This window comes from Macadamia integrifolia, chromosome 9, assembly GCF_013358625.1.
Source record: "Macadamia integrifolia cultivar HAES 741 chromosome 9, SCU_Mint_v3, whole genome shotgun sequence".
NCBI classification, from domain to species: domain Eukaryota; kingdom Viridiplantae; phylum Streptophyta; class Magnoliopsida; order Proteales; family Proteaceae; genus Macadamia; species Macadamia integrifolia.
The window spans coordinates 9,383,240-9,399,644 of record NC_056565.1 but is presented as its reverse complement, the minus strand read 5'-3'; the positions used below and the strand labels follow the sequence as shown (position 1 = coordinate 9,399,644).

At 38.0% G+C, this 16,405-nt stretch overlaps 1 protein-coding gene across 1 annotated transcript; it reads left to right on the top strand.

Annotated features, from left to right (window-relative positions):
- The first annotated feature begins 2,363 nt into the window (after positions 1-2,363).
- Positions 2,364-5,513, top strand: LOC122089445 (protein trichome birefringence-like). Its single transcript, XM_042659191.1, has 5 exons — positions 2,364-3,598; positions 3,788-3,980; positions 4,152-4,345; positions 4,452-4,610; positions 4,721-5,513. Exons 1-5 carry the CDS (start codon positions 2,556-2,558, stop codon positions 5,076-5,078), a joined length of 1,947 nt encoding a protein of 648 aa, XP_042515125.1. The 5' UTR covers positions 2,364-2,555; the 3' UTR covers positions 5,079-5,513.
- The last annotated feature ends 10,892 nt before the right edge of the window (positions 5,514-16,405 follow it).

The following is a 16,405-nucleotide window of genomic DNA, read 5'->3' as shown; positions in this document are numbered from 1 at the left end:
GACACAAGAGATTGACTTGGTAGAGGCTTTTTGAGTGTGGGGGTGAAAAGGAAACAGAAGCACGCTTACTGCGCATGGCTGTTGGGCCTGTGATGCCCACTCGCAGTTACACATTAATGCATTCATTTAACCATTGGTTATCTGATGCCACTCCTTAGTTATCTGATGTATGTCATTTAGATGCCGTTTTTGTTTTTTTCCTAATATGTATATATATATATATATTCTCAGAATAGATTTTGAACTTCTAAACATATCTTAAATCGTGAAAATAGAGAAAAATCTAATTTCAAAATCTATTTTAAATCTATAATTTATTCCAATAATGTGTACCAAACACAATCTTAGTCTGTTTTTCGAATAATGCATTCTAAGAATGAAGCAAGTTTGGGCTTTGGAATTTGGACGGTGGAATAGAGTCGGTGGAGGATGAGCTGTGAGAGAGAGAGAGAGAGAAGGAATTGATAGGGGATGGAATTGGGATACTCGGATCATGTACGTACATGGTAAGGTTGGTGGGACGCGGAGACAGTGAAGCACGGTCGGTGGTGGGGCCTCCTTTAGATCCAACAGATTGATGGTGGGATTGAGCATTCTTTAGGAATCGAATTGGTTGAATTGGCTAATTGGATTTGAATAGACTGTGATTTGATTCCGATTCGAGATGTTCTGGTTTAACCAATTCTAGAGTTTTTCCCATCGAACCATTTGGTTTTCAAATCTGATGGGCAGATTATAAGGTTTCAGCATGGTTTAAGCCTTTTAGGTGTCGGTGTCAAATCAGCCGTATTGGTTGTTGGAAATACATATATCTTTTTGTCCAATTCAACCAACACCGGTTTTGGAGCTGGTTGATACCAATTCCTATACGGTGTAATAAATAAATCCATGAGTTTTAGTACGGTTCTTTACCAATTTGATCCTTGATTCCATTTTTTTTTTTAAGTCCTTCCAGAGCATAGTCTTGAAAATTGGATTGTATCAATTAGGATAGTTTGGATCAGATCTATATCAGTTGAGGTCAATATCGAATACCAATTGATACTAATCTATCGATAAAGTATAAAGGTAAAATGGTTTAAAACATTCATTAAAAAAAAAATTAAAGGGTAAAATGGTCTAATACCCAATTTAACCGTATTAATAACGATTGGAATCAATCGAAAATCTTGTTTTAGAGTTAAGATTCAAAAATTCGATATCAAAAATTGGTTTGATTAAGATTGATACCAATCGGATATCAATCCAGAACAGATCAAACAAAAAAAACCCTGGTATCAATTCATCGCTTACGATATTGACCAAGAATGAAGATGGGTATGAAACGATTGCAATCCGATCCGATCCGATCCCTCAAACATTGTTTAGTGGCATTAAATCATCACATCATTAACAGTACGTAAGTTACGTGGAGTGTGATGAACCTCACCTACTTCATATCATATCCCTACAAAACTTTCAGGTTGTGACGCTTTTTTTCCTGGGCTCAGAAGCTGTAACTAACCAACCTTCACCCAAAAAAAGAAAAAAAAAAAAGAGAAGGCTGTAACTAACTTCCGTCACGTTAGCAAAGAGAATCTGAACGCATCAACCACCGTACGGATAAACCGGTTTCTGATACTCTCCGGGTCCAACTTCAACCGCCAGTCTCTCTCACTCTCTCTCATCCATTAAAATAATTAAAAGACGAAACGGGTCCTTAAAGCGGTCCCACGCGGAAACTACCAGCAAGGCGCAAGCAGTGAGCATTATAGGTGAGAAGTGCAACAGAATCCCCCACGTCAAAACGAAAAATGATCTTCTGCTTTTCAGGAAAAGTTATTTTAGAATATATAAAACCAACCAAACAACGCTCCCCTCCTTCTCTTCCGCCGCTTTTCCCACATTTTATGACCCCATTCTAGCTCCGCCACAGTCACAGTCTGATCAGACTACCACGTGTCTCAATCCCTACTGTTCATCGGTAAATATACAAGGTATTCAATAGGAAAAAATATTATATATAACAAAGGTTGGACCCACCGAGTGGTAACTTCTTCTCTCTTTCTCATGCCTCACCTTCACTGAATCTAGCGCCTCAGATACGTGGAAGGTCTAGGTTGGCCGACGCCCTATTTATTTATTTATTTTTTTGCTAAACCCCGACTCCCTATTTACTTCCTTCTTTTTTGGATTCTTTTAATACTTCTCTCACGAATTAAAATACGTGGTTGTCCAACAATCACGCTGGAGGTTTCATTAATTAGGATATTTAATCCACGCACAGTGGCAGTTTTGATATTCACGTCCAAACCCAAGGGTGTTTTATAACCCTTTCCCTTCACCACCACCACCCACCAGTTCACAGTTCACAGTTCACAGTTCAGAGTTAAAGTCACTTATACAGAGCGGAGAGACGGAGAGACATAGAGAGTCACAGGTTTGCATCTTTTTCGCTTAAGCTTCTTTCTGTCACACACTGCGTTTGCTTTTTGATTTGATAGTGGGGTAGTGCTCTTCGTCTCGGACCACATTTTGGGGGGGTTTTGGAGTAGAACATTCTGGTGAAATCCGCCATGGCCGATGCGATCAAGGATCTCTCCATCGGTGGAAACCTCATCTCCGACCTGAAGAGCTTGTCCTCTGTTCTCAGAACCAAGAGAACTGTGGTTTTTGCTTATGGGTTTATGTTCACGTTTGTCGCTTGCTCTGTCTTCATCGCCTTCAACCCTTCTGCAACTTCTTCCCCTTGGTTCACCAACATCTTCGGTAGTTCTGGTTCTGATTCTGATTACCCCTATAGATCTAACTTCTCTTCCCTTTTATCTTACTTCCTTCCCAATTCCTCTCGACCCACTTACTCTTCCACTCAGACTACTCTTCCTTCTCCATTTCCACGAGGTGATCTCAATGTCTCCACGTCTCATACTTATCTCCCGGAAGCAAAAGAGTTCCAACCTGGGAACAATCGGACTGAGATTGCGAAACCGACGTCACCAAAATCGCAACTTGTAGATGAAAAAGGTGTTCCGAAGAACGAAATAGAAACTAGTGCTGGTAAATCAAACTCTCAAGTTCCACCCTTGAAATCGCAGTCTGATAGGTCGCCATCGCAATCCCATAAGATGGATAGTCTGCCCAAGAATGGTATTGTGAATGGGTTAGCGAAACCACCGTTACCCATATCTCTACCGGAGAAGAAAACAGAGAGCAGTAATGGTAAGACAGAGGCTCCAGTAGGGAATCAGACTGTGGGTGTGCCCTCGAAGTCCTCTGAAAAGGAGGGTCTGCCTAAGAATGGGATGGCTAAAGGGGCTGCAGGGAGGCAGGCTGGGATGTCGAAGTCGAACGTAACTGCTTCGCTTTTGAAGCGGAACAATGAGTCTCCTTCTTCTTCTCCCAGGATTTCATCTACGAAGCAGGCGAATTCGAATTTGCTGAGTTCAATGATGCATTGTAACATTTTTTATGGAAGATGGGTTGAGGATGATTCTTATCCACTTTATCCACCGGGGTCTTGTCCTCACATCGACGAACCGTTTAACTGTTTTCTCAACAATCGGCCTGATGGAGCTTATCAGAAATTCAGATGGCAACCCAAGGGCTGCAACATCCCAAGGTATGTTTCTAAGAGAAGTAGAAGAATTACGCCAAAGTTGAAATCTTTCCTTATCGAACCTCATTTACTTGGAACAAATTGTTGATCTATTAACTTCTTACTAATATCTTTCCAAAAGTAAAGTAACTAAAATTTTTTGAGTTGTTTTCTTTGATTCGGGAGAGTGATCTAGTTGCGGTTTCTATGCAGGTTGAATGGGAGGGATATGTTAGAATTATTGAGAGGAAAACGACTAGTTTTTGTCGGTGATTCCCTGAATAGAAATATGTGGGAATCTCTGGTTTGCATTCTTAGAAACTCGGTGCAAGATAAAAGCAAGGTCTTTGAAGCTTCTGGTAGACGGGAGTTTCGCACAGAGGGTTCTTATTCTTTTTTATATAAAGTAGGTCGTTCTTCTCCTCTTCAATTTCAGTCCTTCCCTCCCCACTCTTCGACCCCACTTAATTTATACAGAATTTCTTGTTATTATTCTGCGTGATCTATCATCTCTCTTATTTTAATTATATTAAAGTTTCTTTATCTGGATATTCTGATCATTTGGATGGGTTTATAGGATTTCAACTGTTCCGTAGAGTTCTTTCGATCTCCTTTCCTGGTCCAAGAATGGGAAATTCCAGACACGAATGGATCGAAGAAGGAAACACTTCGTCTCGACGTAGTTGAGAGATCATCAGATAAATACAAGAATGCAGATATTATCGTCTTCAACACGGGACACTGGTGGACTCACGAAAAGACTGCAAAGGGGTATCTTCAGAATCCAATCCCTGTGTTCTTTAGTTTCGGTTTTCCGCTTTGAATCCTCTGTTTCTTAAAGAAACTAAATAAGAAAAACAAAACTCACAACTTGCAGAAAGGACTATTACCAAGAAGGTAGCCATATCTATGACGAGTTGAACGTTGTCGAGGCATTTCGGAGAGCTTTGACAACTTGGGCAAGATGGGTCGATGCCAATGTAAATCCCAAGAAGACCCTGGTTTTCTTCAGGGGTTATTCTGCTTCTCATTTCAGGTAAAAATTTGACCTCGAGTCCTGAGCAAATAATAATATACAAATTCCGTGATCATCGCCATTGAAGAAAATAAATTAATAAGGGGGTTTTTTTTTATTCCCGTCTCTAGTGGTGGGCAGTGGAATTCAGGTGGGCAATGCGACCATGAAACTGAACCCATCAAGAACGAGACCTATTTGTCTACGTATCCGGTGAAGATGACAGTGTTAGAGTCAGTATTGAAGGGGATGAGAACACCAGTTTCATACCTGAATATTACAAGGATGACCGATTACAGGAAAGATGCCCACCCTTCTATATACAGGAAGCAGAATTTAACAGATGAGGAACGGAGATCTCCATTGAGGTACCAGGATTGCAGCCATTGGTGTCTCCCTGGAGTGCCCGACTCATGGAATGAGCTTCTCTACGCTCAGTTGCTGATCAAATACAGCCAACAACGACAGCAACAGCAGAAGAGACCATAGAGGTAAAGGGAACACAGATTATTCGGCCATGTTTACTTAAATCATTAAATTAATGGGCATCTGTATTATATAAGGCTTCTTATTCTCCTATTTTGGAAAGAATAGAAATAACCAGCAGAAGATCCAAGAAGGTGTATTCTCTCCCCCCTTTTTTTTCTGTTTTTAATTCAAGTAGAGAGAAGTGAGTGAGGGGAAGAGAAGTGGGTTTGAGCTGTAGTAATATTGTTTATATTCATAGGAAGAAGAAGAAGAAAGGATGGAAGGATAGTTTGGTCTTTCAAGGTGTTCACCTCTCAAGGGGTCTCTCTTTCTCTTCCCCCACCATCATAAACAATATTCTTTCAGCCTTAAAAAGGCTTACATATTGTAAAATCTCATTTCCATGTTAGATTTTTTTTAATTTGAAATAATGAAAAAAAAAATTAGTGGTGCATCCATGTAAGCCTCGTATTCATACGGAGGTGAACTGTTCTTTTCTTCTTTCTTGATGCATGATTGGTTTTTTTTTTTTTTTTTTTCTTCTGACAAGTAGAGGGAAATAGATAATTGACAGGAGATTTGAGACCTCATGATCAGCATGGGTTTTTTGTGGATTTTTTGTATGTTATAGCTTATCAACTGGCCGAGGCAGTTGTTGCGCTAGCATGTGGTGATTTCAAGATGGATTTAGCTGCATGGATTCAGTTATTTCACAGGTTGGGTGAAGATATTCTCTTGGGAATAGTAAGGAGATGCGGCATTTTTGTCTGGCTAATCTCCTCGTGCTCATTCTCTCCTCGTATGCAGGTATGCTGCCATGTGTATTCCACCAAATCGGCACTTTCTATTCTTGTAAAAAAAAAAAGTGGAGACCACAAGAGAAGAAGGTGCCTGGTTCAGTGGAGTACACATGCCAGTTTACCAGAGTAAATTTCTCTCCATGTGAGGAGCTCCGTATTTCATTTTTAGGTCCTATTTGTTTGAATTATAAAAAGGGTGGGAAACTTGTGAGGATAAGTCCCATATGTTGTGGGATTGGGATCCTCTCTTGATTGTTGATTGTCTAAATCTTGTCCATAGCTACTTGGGCGATCGACACGCGTCTAAGTATAGATCCTACTATTGTGCTTTTATCGACCAGAATAGAGGTGCCACATAGAGAGTTGTTGGATTAGTGCTTGGACACATGTTGATTGCCTAGATAGTTATGGGCCGACCTGACGATCAACAAGAAAGAAGGAAATAATGAAAAGTATATAATTTTTACTATGGAGGCGGCGTGGGAGAGACACAAACCAAATTTTCCAAAATGTCTTTATCACTTTTGGTAGGAAGTGATTGCGGTGGGAAATAGTTGGATCCATATAGTTATTCTTATGTAGACAATGTTGCATTAAATGACCTTGTCTAGTAAGCTGCCTACCCTATTTATTCAAAACACTCATATTTATGATAGTTTTTGAGAAACAAGTACAAGTTTCTCATCCATTTTTACCTCTCCAACTTTTATCCGTTAAAAAAACATGGTCTAACATAAAGAGAGAGGTAGATCAGTAGATGGCTTAACCTCAATTAAGAAAGTTATTTTGGTAATTCTTGTGAATATTTTGCGAACCTGAAACGAAATGAGTATCAGAAATTATATGTGATACTTTGAAATTTCACCAAAGAATTTTTGTTTGAAGGCGAAATCTGAAAATTTAAACCTTGCTTCAGACAAATAAAACTATTTATGTATGTATGTTATAAATTATCCAATCAGATGTCGATCAGATCAAATACAGGCATATCTATACTGGGATAATCAAAATGCATATGGAATGGAGAAGAAAACAGGTCTGTTGACAACCCGGCCTGTTTTGAGATTTTATCTGTGGAGGCCAAGGAAGGATTTAGAATTATCCGGGTCTCCTCCTATAGATCGAGCCCTGGTTTAGACATCGTGTGGCCAAATTTATGGCTTACCAGACCTGGTTTTTGACGGGTTAATAGGCAGTTATTTGGGTTGGGATCTTCTCCAACAACTCTCCTTCCAGTCTTCTTCCAATCAGATACAGGTACACGCAGGGGTTGCATGCCAAGTTGCCAACCATTTGAGGCTGATCAACGAATTGGATTCTCTCCAATGTGGGTGTTGGAGAGAGAGAGAGCTCATTGGTTATCTTGTTGGACGAAGTTAGTATTTAGTTTTGTGCTTTTTTTTTTTTAATGATGAGCCCAAATATGTATCAAGCCCAGTACCGGCCGAACCTTCAGTCTAGCTCGGTCATTGTTAGGGGACTAGCCCACAGCTCGGCCTTCATCCCACTGAGCCTCCAGCTGAGCTGTTGTTCAACTGAGCCCCCCATTCGACCCTTGTATGACCTTATGAATCTCTATCCATATTGGCATCAAGGAATCTATAACAGATCCCAGCTCTCGACAAACTTGGAATATTTCAGAAATTATTCCAATAATCAAGGAAGAACCTCTGTTTTAGGACTCTACCCTGCATAGAACATTTAGCAAAAGAGTCAGACCCTCACCTATAAATACTAGAAATAAGCCCCTGATAAAGGGATGGACTTTTGAAAAAGAAAAATTGAATATCAACTATTGTTGATTTTTGACTTAGGCATTGGAGGGTTTCTACACCTATCTAACCCGACGCTCTCTCCTGATCACTTATGTGTGCAAGTCACATCGAGCACTTAGATACTTGCCCAATGAACTGAGCCTGTCAGAATTCATTGCATCATTTGGTAAATAAGTCTGAGTTTTATCCCATCCTGACTTGGGCTTGAATAAAGATTGAAGTGGATGGCAACTGGGCTGGGTTAAGCCTATGATATATGCCTTACGCTATCCCTAGACTACTCAGTTTCTCATGAAGAGCTTAGCCGATTTCGTTTGGGTTCGCTACATTATTGCGTCCAATAGCCCAGCTCCAAAGAAAACTACGAAAACTTTGATATAGAGCAAACCAAATTGGGATTGAACCAGCTCAACGAGACAAAATTGGAATTGAATCGAACCAAGACTAATTAAAGCCAAATTTTACCTCTTTCCATTTTAGCTTGGCCTATTACCAGACCAAAATTACTTCTGGTTGACCAAAAATAGACTGCACACCAGCTGATTCACACCCCCTACCCCAAAGGGTGAGTTGGGGTTTCTTGAGAAAAAAAAAAAAAAAAAAAATCTTTGGATTAGGGATGTAAATAGATGGTCGAAAATCTGTATTTTCAATTTATGTTTATATTCTTTCAACTTTTAAGGGAATCTGTATGTGAAATATTGATTTCTGAAAATTATCCGATTTTTTTTTTTTTTTAATTTAATCAGATGCAATTATGTGCATACCAGTATTTCAATTTCAGACCAGATAATATTTGACCCATTTATGTCCAATTATAAAAATATGATCAAATAATAGTTTTAAAACTAATCACTTAAAATACCAAAATACTTGTATCAAATCACAATATATTACAAATAATTAAAAAATAAAAAATATTCATCCAAGAAAGGGAGGCCAGGAGAGGGGTGGATTCGAACTCAAGACATGATACCCGAAAAAAATAACTCCCTTTAGGGTACTAGTACTTCTACCCCATTATGCTCACTTTTCCTTGCCCATAAATTATCCTAAATCGAAAGCAAAGCAGACCAGAAGACCATTGGTGTAATATTCTAGCTGGAGTTGTTTTGAGAGAGAGAGAGAGAGAGAGAGATCTGAATTTTAAATTTTAATTAGAACCTTAATGATGATGATAATGATGATGCGGATTGAACACTCCTGACAGAAATTAACAGGATTAGGTGGGTGGGTTTACTCTATGATGATGATGATAAGATACTATGGGTGGTGACCCACACGAAGAGAGGCGCATGCGGCATGTCCTAACTCCCAATCCAAAGTCCATTGACTTCATGTATGTGAGGCTCTACATATATGACAATTCATACCAATTTATTCTCATCATGAACTCTATATGAAGGAACACTTACAGTTGAATTAATGTCCAAAATTGATCAAATGTATTATAGTTTTTTTTTGGTAACCCAAGTGTGTTATAATTTGGTGGTTTGATTTCAATATTTGTATCAGTTCAAAATTTATTTTTGTCAGTTTGTAAAGAAATATATATATATATATATATATATTATAATTTACTTTAACCAACATAACCCGTTGGTATAATTATTGAAACATTAAAATGATATGTCTTATCCTATGGTATATTGAAGAAAAGGACATTCATGGGACTAGGAAGGAGCAAATGAATGTCTTCCCTCTTTATTGCTATTATAAGCCAAAAGAGACCAATCTACACATTTATGGAGTATAAAGTGACCAATAAATTCTTAGGGTTTGGGAGGACAATGGAGGGGTGAGATGGGTGTTGGGTAGTGAATGATGATGGATGGAATCAAATTTTCTCCATCTAACTGCCAAGTCAACTATCACTCCAAAGGATTAATCAAACTTCAACTGTAAATAAAAAAGGTCACTTTTGTAATTTAACTGATCCTGCAGTACTGTTGTCTGCATGTTGGGTACTTATGTGGGTCTGATCATCATTTGTTTCATTCATTCTTCTTAGGATCTTATGTTCCCCATTTGCATTTTGTCCTCCTTTTGTCTCCTCCATTCTCCAATCTCCATACCATCATCATTGTTGTTGTTATTATTTTTATTAATCATCAGTATTGACTCTTGAATTCATTACATTCCAACATTTTTTTTTCTTTCTAATTGTCTTAGTTTTTTAATGATATCATGAGCATGCTTATAGCTTATTAGGCTTTCAAAATTTTTATAGAATAATTTGAGAAGATAAAAGGCAAGTGGGGGATTGAGTAGATGATGAAGAAGATGATGATTGATAATAATGTTGGAGGTGCATGACAAGTGGTTAATCATGTTGTCGATGAATGATATTACTAATTTTAGGGTTTTATAACTTTTTATGTGGGAGAGGAGCGTGTGCATGTGCGTATGTGCATGTGTAAGTTTGTCAGTCTCTTTCTCTCTAAAGTGTTGTCATCTAATTTGTAATTTTACATAATAATAATAATAATAATAATAATAATAATAATAATCACATTTCTTTCACTTATTAATAACAAAAGATAGGGTAATTAGAAAAGAGGTGAATGCATGCACCTTTTTCTTGTTTCATTTATTTAAAATGAAAGAAAGTGTCTTTGGTCTTTCTTATGCTCACATAATTTTTTTTTTTTATTGTTTTTCCTTAAGAAATTAATATAAAGCTATATTTTGAGAGGATGTAAAATAATCAAATTTGCAATCAGAAAAATGAGGAAACAAGTTGCAAACAATGATAACCCACGTGACAGTGAAAGGATTAAGATCCTCTTCAGTACCCTGGGGGTGCTGGAGAGGGACCAGCGAGAGTTCTCTCTCTAGCAACCCCGGGCTAGAGAGGATCTTAATCCATATTGAAATCATTTATGAAGCTGGTTATATCAGCAATTGAAACACATGTCCTTGCTTGGTTGATAGCATGAATCATATACTGATTCCACATCACAAATTCAAGAATTGGAATGAGCTAGTTTAGAATCCAGTTGATCCAGCTCGTCCAATCTTTGCGGGCATTAAATCATCGATTCTATCTTGATTTTGTGTTTTAAACCCAACCACATGGATTCTGTAAATCCTCTCCCGCGCGAGTGACAACGCAACATCCCAAGCACCTGGGAATGCAACCTAAGAGGCTCTCAGCGGCTGGAATGCAACTAGGTTCTCTCCGCGTAGGAGAGGATCTAAATCCATTATACACTCCTAGCTAGATACTTACATGAAGGTGACGTTCAAGATCCTGCCTCTGCAAAGACTATGTTTGGTTGTCCATTTAGATTAGATGATTTTAATTTTCTTTGTCATGCGCAATTTATTTTATTATTTATTTTTGTAAGCTACATGCGTATTATTAGAATAAGAAGAAATTACAATTTTGATTATTAAATCAGATTATACAAATCTAAGATGACCTTATATTCGCTTTGAACATTAACGTGACAGCCATATATATTAAAGATTAATGAACTTTAAAAGAACACTTCGTGTAGAAATGCCATTAGAATTCAAACCCAAAAAGTTGCATCCAAATTTGTACCACATGATCATTTGAAAGATACCCCTTAAAAAAAAGTGTGTTATTAAAAACTAGAGGTTAATCATAAACTTAAGCAATCTTATAAGATAGATTCGTAAGCAATTATATCATGTTCCTTTGACCATTGTACTCTCAAATCTCAATACATCAAAACAATTTGCAACCAAATGTTTGGATGCTAAGAAAGAAAAAGAAAATATTAAAAATAAGTTGTTCAAACATGCTTTAGTCTATGGTCAAATTATCAAAGCTATCAACATAACAGTCATTAATTGGTGAGCTACCCCATGAGTGAACAATGAGATTCGGCCACAATGGATAGTTGTTGGTGAATTCTATCTCAAATTAAACATTAAAAGTTTTGAAAATTCAATGTGCCACAGCCGCCGAGTGAAACATGACTCTTTACAAATGATATTTTTCTTGTTGAAGTTGGTAGAGAACTCCAAAACCTATTTGTTGGATGAGGTCCACCTTCCTACTTGCACAAAGATAACCATATATATATTTCTAACCCCCCCACCCCAAAAAAAAATCATATATATCCTTTAATTATTTCAAAGTTTCCTTAATAACCACAATGACTAGATAAATTAATTATCATGAATTAATGGCAAGTCATCAGTTTACCTTTCTAATCTTTCTCTCAATTGTTATAATAATTAAATTAAAATTACTATTCACAATATTTTTATAATTATTGCCTTCATATCTCATAGAGTAGTAGTTTTAAGGGGTCCTTGGGGCGGGGGTGGGGGCGGGGTGCGGGGGGCGGGATCAGATCAACTCCTCCTTGGAGAGTAATGACTTCTTATGTACAATTTCATGATGACAAGTGTCTTTTTTCTTCCAAAATTATTCCTTAAAATGGAATTCTTTTCTCAATTAACAAGTGTTTTCTATGGAAGAGTCCAGTTCTAATGCATGTGTGAAGGCCAATGGGTATTCACGAGAAAACACCCAGAGATTAAGTTCCATGTTGCATGGAATTGGAAGTATTAAATGTCAGCTAATGGAAGATAGGGTTTGCAAAGGCCTGTCAGCTTGCAAGGTCAATGCCATCTTGGACATTTAATGATGGAAGAGCCATTCGTGTCTTTTTTCTTGTGTAGCATGAATCAAAGGCTTTCACCTAAAAAGAAATAAAAGATATTTATCAAAGAAGAAAATTTTTCTTCACCTCATATAAACAAGAAATCACTAATGAAGTAAAATGATTGGATTATTGGGTCAAGCTTAACTACCCTTCTCTATGGCAATAGAACGGTACTTGATAAGGAAAAATCTGACTATTTATACTTGTTCAGCAAACGCGGCACCATTTCTATTTTCTCTAACCGAGCTCTCGCCTCGATACCCTTACGGTTGAACTCCAGCCTCAGTCCCCTTAGGGCTGAACTCTAGCCTAGGTCCCCTTATGGCCGAGCTCTCGCCTAGGTCCCCTTATGGCCGAGCTCTCGTCTCGGACCCCTTATAACCGAACTTCAGCCTTGGTCCCTTTACGGCTACACTCTTGCCTTCGACAATTTCCAGGGTGGCCACGAACTAGCAAGAACTGTAATCCACTCCAACACTCAACCAATATAACGTAGGGAATCACTATCCGTAATAGTCACATGTAGGAGTGCAACCATCTCCCAAAATTCTCTTGAATAATTGTTGTGGAGGAAATTTGACTTAGGCATCAAGAGTCTCCTGTTAAGTCAGCTTGACTTTTCCTTGTCTTCTCTTCTACACAGGTCTAGCATGGATAATCAAGTTTTACGAGAAAGATCACTGAGTGAATTTTTACCACATTAGTACCAATGCCCATGGAAAGTGAAGGAAAACTTAATCCTATCTCAAATGTTCGTCGTAAATGTAAATGAAGCTTTAACCGAGCAAACATTAGATATAATTTTTGTTTAGGTATGTGTGTGGGGCTGGGTGTGGGGATAGAGGCACATGAGAGACGAGAGATTTTCCAATAAAAAGTGGAGAGGAGACCCAATATTCTCTTCGGCTATTTCCTAGATTTCTTATCGAGTCTATTGACCATTTGATGTTTTATAAAGGAAAAAAAAGCCATTTGCTGCAATATTTTTTATTTTTTATTTTTTGAGGTTGTGGACTGTACTTGCACTGTAGTGGGCAAAATAGCCTCCACAAATTATTAAAAAAAAAAAAAGGAAAAAAAAAAGGGCAAATAGCCAAATACGGGAATTGACTAGGGCTCATATGAAGTTTTGTCCTTAAAAGGTAGTACGGGTAATTGGGTTTTACAAATTAATTATATATTATTAAACTCACCTAACGTAGCCCGGGTAGGTACCGTAGGTTTCGCAAAGCTTCTCAGTAATTTTTTTTTTTGATAGGAAGCTTCTCAGTAATTTCCAACAGAAAAGTAGAGACTATAGAGAGAGAGAGAGCAGACGGGCAGGAATCAGGATTCAGGAAGGAAAGGGAAGGACGTGACCCGTGAGAGATTGAGAGTGGGAAAACAGAAAATATGGAAAAAAATAGACACAGGGAAGAGTAAAATTTCAATCAGCTCCTAATAATTGCTGATTATTCTCATCTCTCTCAGGTGGGACCTCTGTTAGTTAAAACGGGAACGGTAAAAAAACATTGTTCGGTACGGGCATGTTTTAAAAAGATCAAAACGTGAACGGGACGGTCAAAAATACGGTCAAATACGGTAAAAACGGGAAAAAATAAAAAACGGACGATACGTGTTTTAAACGTTTATATTTAAATAATACGGTGTCAAAAAAACGGCAATATATAGACATAAATTGGCATAATAATTCTCTAAATACCTAGATAACAATAAAAAAAAATAGCCCCGTTTTAAACGTTTCTATTTTAAAACGTTTATATTTTTCAAAATCTGTTTTTTTACTGTCAAAAAAACGGGACGGCGTTTAAAACGGCAAAAAAACTTTCAATAGCCCCGTTCCCCTTTTTTATCGAATTTCTGTGAAAAATTCGGCAAACGACGTTTAAAACGGCAAAAAAAGGGGACGCCGTTTTAAACGCGAATTAACTAACTAGGGGTGGGACCGTGGGAAAGATGGAGGTGAAGGTGTGGGTCCACACAACTGGGAGATAGAGGATTGTGAGGGGAAAGCTGCGGCCACAGTAATGATTGCTGCTGCGGGATGTTGTCTCCCATTCTCTCTCTGTCTCTCTCTCCGCCGCAAAAGTTATCATTTTGGGATGTCTCGCGCCCAACCCCAGACTCCCAAACCCCACCTAATCTCTTCCACGCTCGTTTCACGTGACTACTATTTTCTCCGCCTCTCAGCCCACACCCAACACTGCGCACCTGGCGCGCGCCAAACCACAACACTTTGCCCTTCATAATTATAATTATAATAATAAAATAATTAATTTAAGAAAAAAAACACACACATTGAGACATTGGGCCTCTTTTACTCCGCCCTTCGGCAGTTTCGGCCTCTTTATCTACTAATTTTTTGTTCGCAATTATAATTCATCTGTTAAAGTTTCGAGAACAGCGCAGTTCTATCAATCCATTCGTAATTAAAAGTGGATTGGTTTACTCGTATGATCATCTAATTGTACAAGTTAATATTTAATATTTATATATATATATATTTTTAAATATATTTCTATTTATCTTTATAATGATTGAATATGAGATAAATATTGAATGTTGATTCTTACAATTAGGTGATCGTACGAACAGTATATTTTATCTTGTTCATAACTCTCCACCTCTCATTGATGGACTCCGACTTAAATCACAAGATTACCCCTACCTCTTTTACCGTTGCCACATTTTCCTCCAATGAGAGATGAGCATTTATAATATATTTCACTAATTTTTTTTTTCTTACAAAACAATGAGTCAAATATGTTTCACTACTCACTTGTCAGTAATCACTAGTGACTAGAGATAAGTAAATAAGCCATAGTTGATATCCCCTTCCCTCCTTTCCTCCTTCCTTTCCTTATTATTGCTTTCTAGCTTGTTGTTGTTGCATGAATGCTTACTTGTTCATGCAACAATTACATAAGCCAAATCAATATATATGTCCTTATTAAAAAATAGAGTCTAGTTGGTTACATGATTTGGGAATATGATGAGAAATTCAAATTTAATATAAGGACGAAATGCCTCATCTTTATTGATTAATATATAAAAAGATTTTTTTGGGTGAAGAATTAGAAAAAAAAAATATATTTGATAGAAATAGAGGAAAAGATTTGAATGATAAAAAGAAAAAAAAAAGTTGGTGGAAGAGTGCCGGGTGGGGGTTGTTGAAGAGTAAATCTTATCTTTAAAGGGGGAAAGGGCGTGATAGGGGGAGGGAGAGGTGGTAAAGTGGTGTGGGTTGTCGTCAGTTTCCACCACGTACTTATAATTCATGCTTATCTCCTCTCTCTCTCTCTCTCTCTCTCTCTCTCTCTCTCTCTCTTCCCTTTGTTGCTCTTCTCCCCTTATTGTTCCCAGTCCTAGTGAGAAATGGGTCCGCCACTCTCTCTCTCTCTGTCTCTCTCTCTCCCTCTCCCTCTCCCTCTCCCTCCCGAACATATCATTAAAGGCTGCTGCATGAATTCAATAATTGCAATGACCCTAAAAGCGTGACATGTGGGATGTCTCCCCTCTCTCTATCCTTGGTTCTGCCACCCACTTACCATGACCAATGGATCATCGCACGGACCTCTCCTCACCTCATTCCTCAACTCCACTGGGCCCACTACTCCCTCCCATTCTTACCCTCTTTCATTTTTGCCATTTTTTTTTTTTACCTCTTTTGATTACCTCTTTGATTAAGGGGTAATCGTAATTCCGGGTCAAAGCGCGTGCTATCTCCATCTCTCTCTCCTCTCCAGAATTTTGTCAGAAATAAAACTATACACTTTTCCTTCCCTTATTTGTAACGCCCTCTTCGGAAAACTTCAAAGTTAAGTTTCCTCTTAAGCTAATCCTGCAAAGCCAAGTCGTTTTAAGTAACTCAGTGGGGCCCGAGGCCGCACCGCTCCTCATGTTGGTTGTCATTGTTGGTGACTGTTGTGTGAGTCATCTGGTGACTAAAGAGGGACTCATCTCATCATCTCCCCATCTCCTATAAATCGGTTTGAAATATTATGACCCCAAAACTAGATTAAATTGCATTGAAAATCAAAATAAAATTCGGATCAAAACTGAACAAAATCAGTAAAAAAAACTGAAATCAACCAATACTCATAAAAAATCAGGTTTTTTTTTTTTTT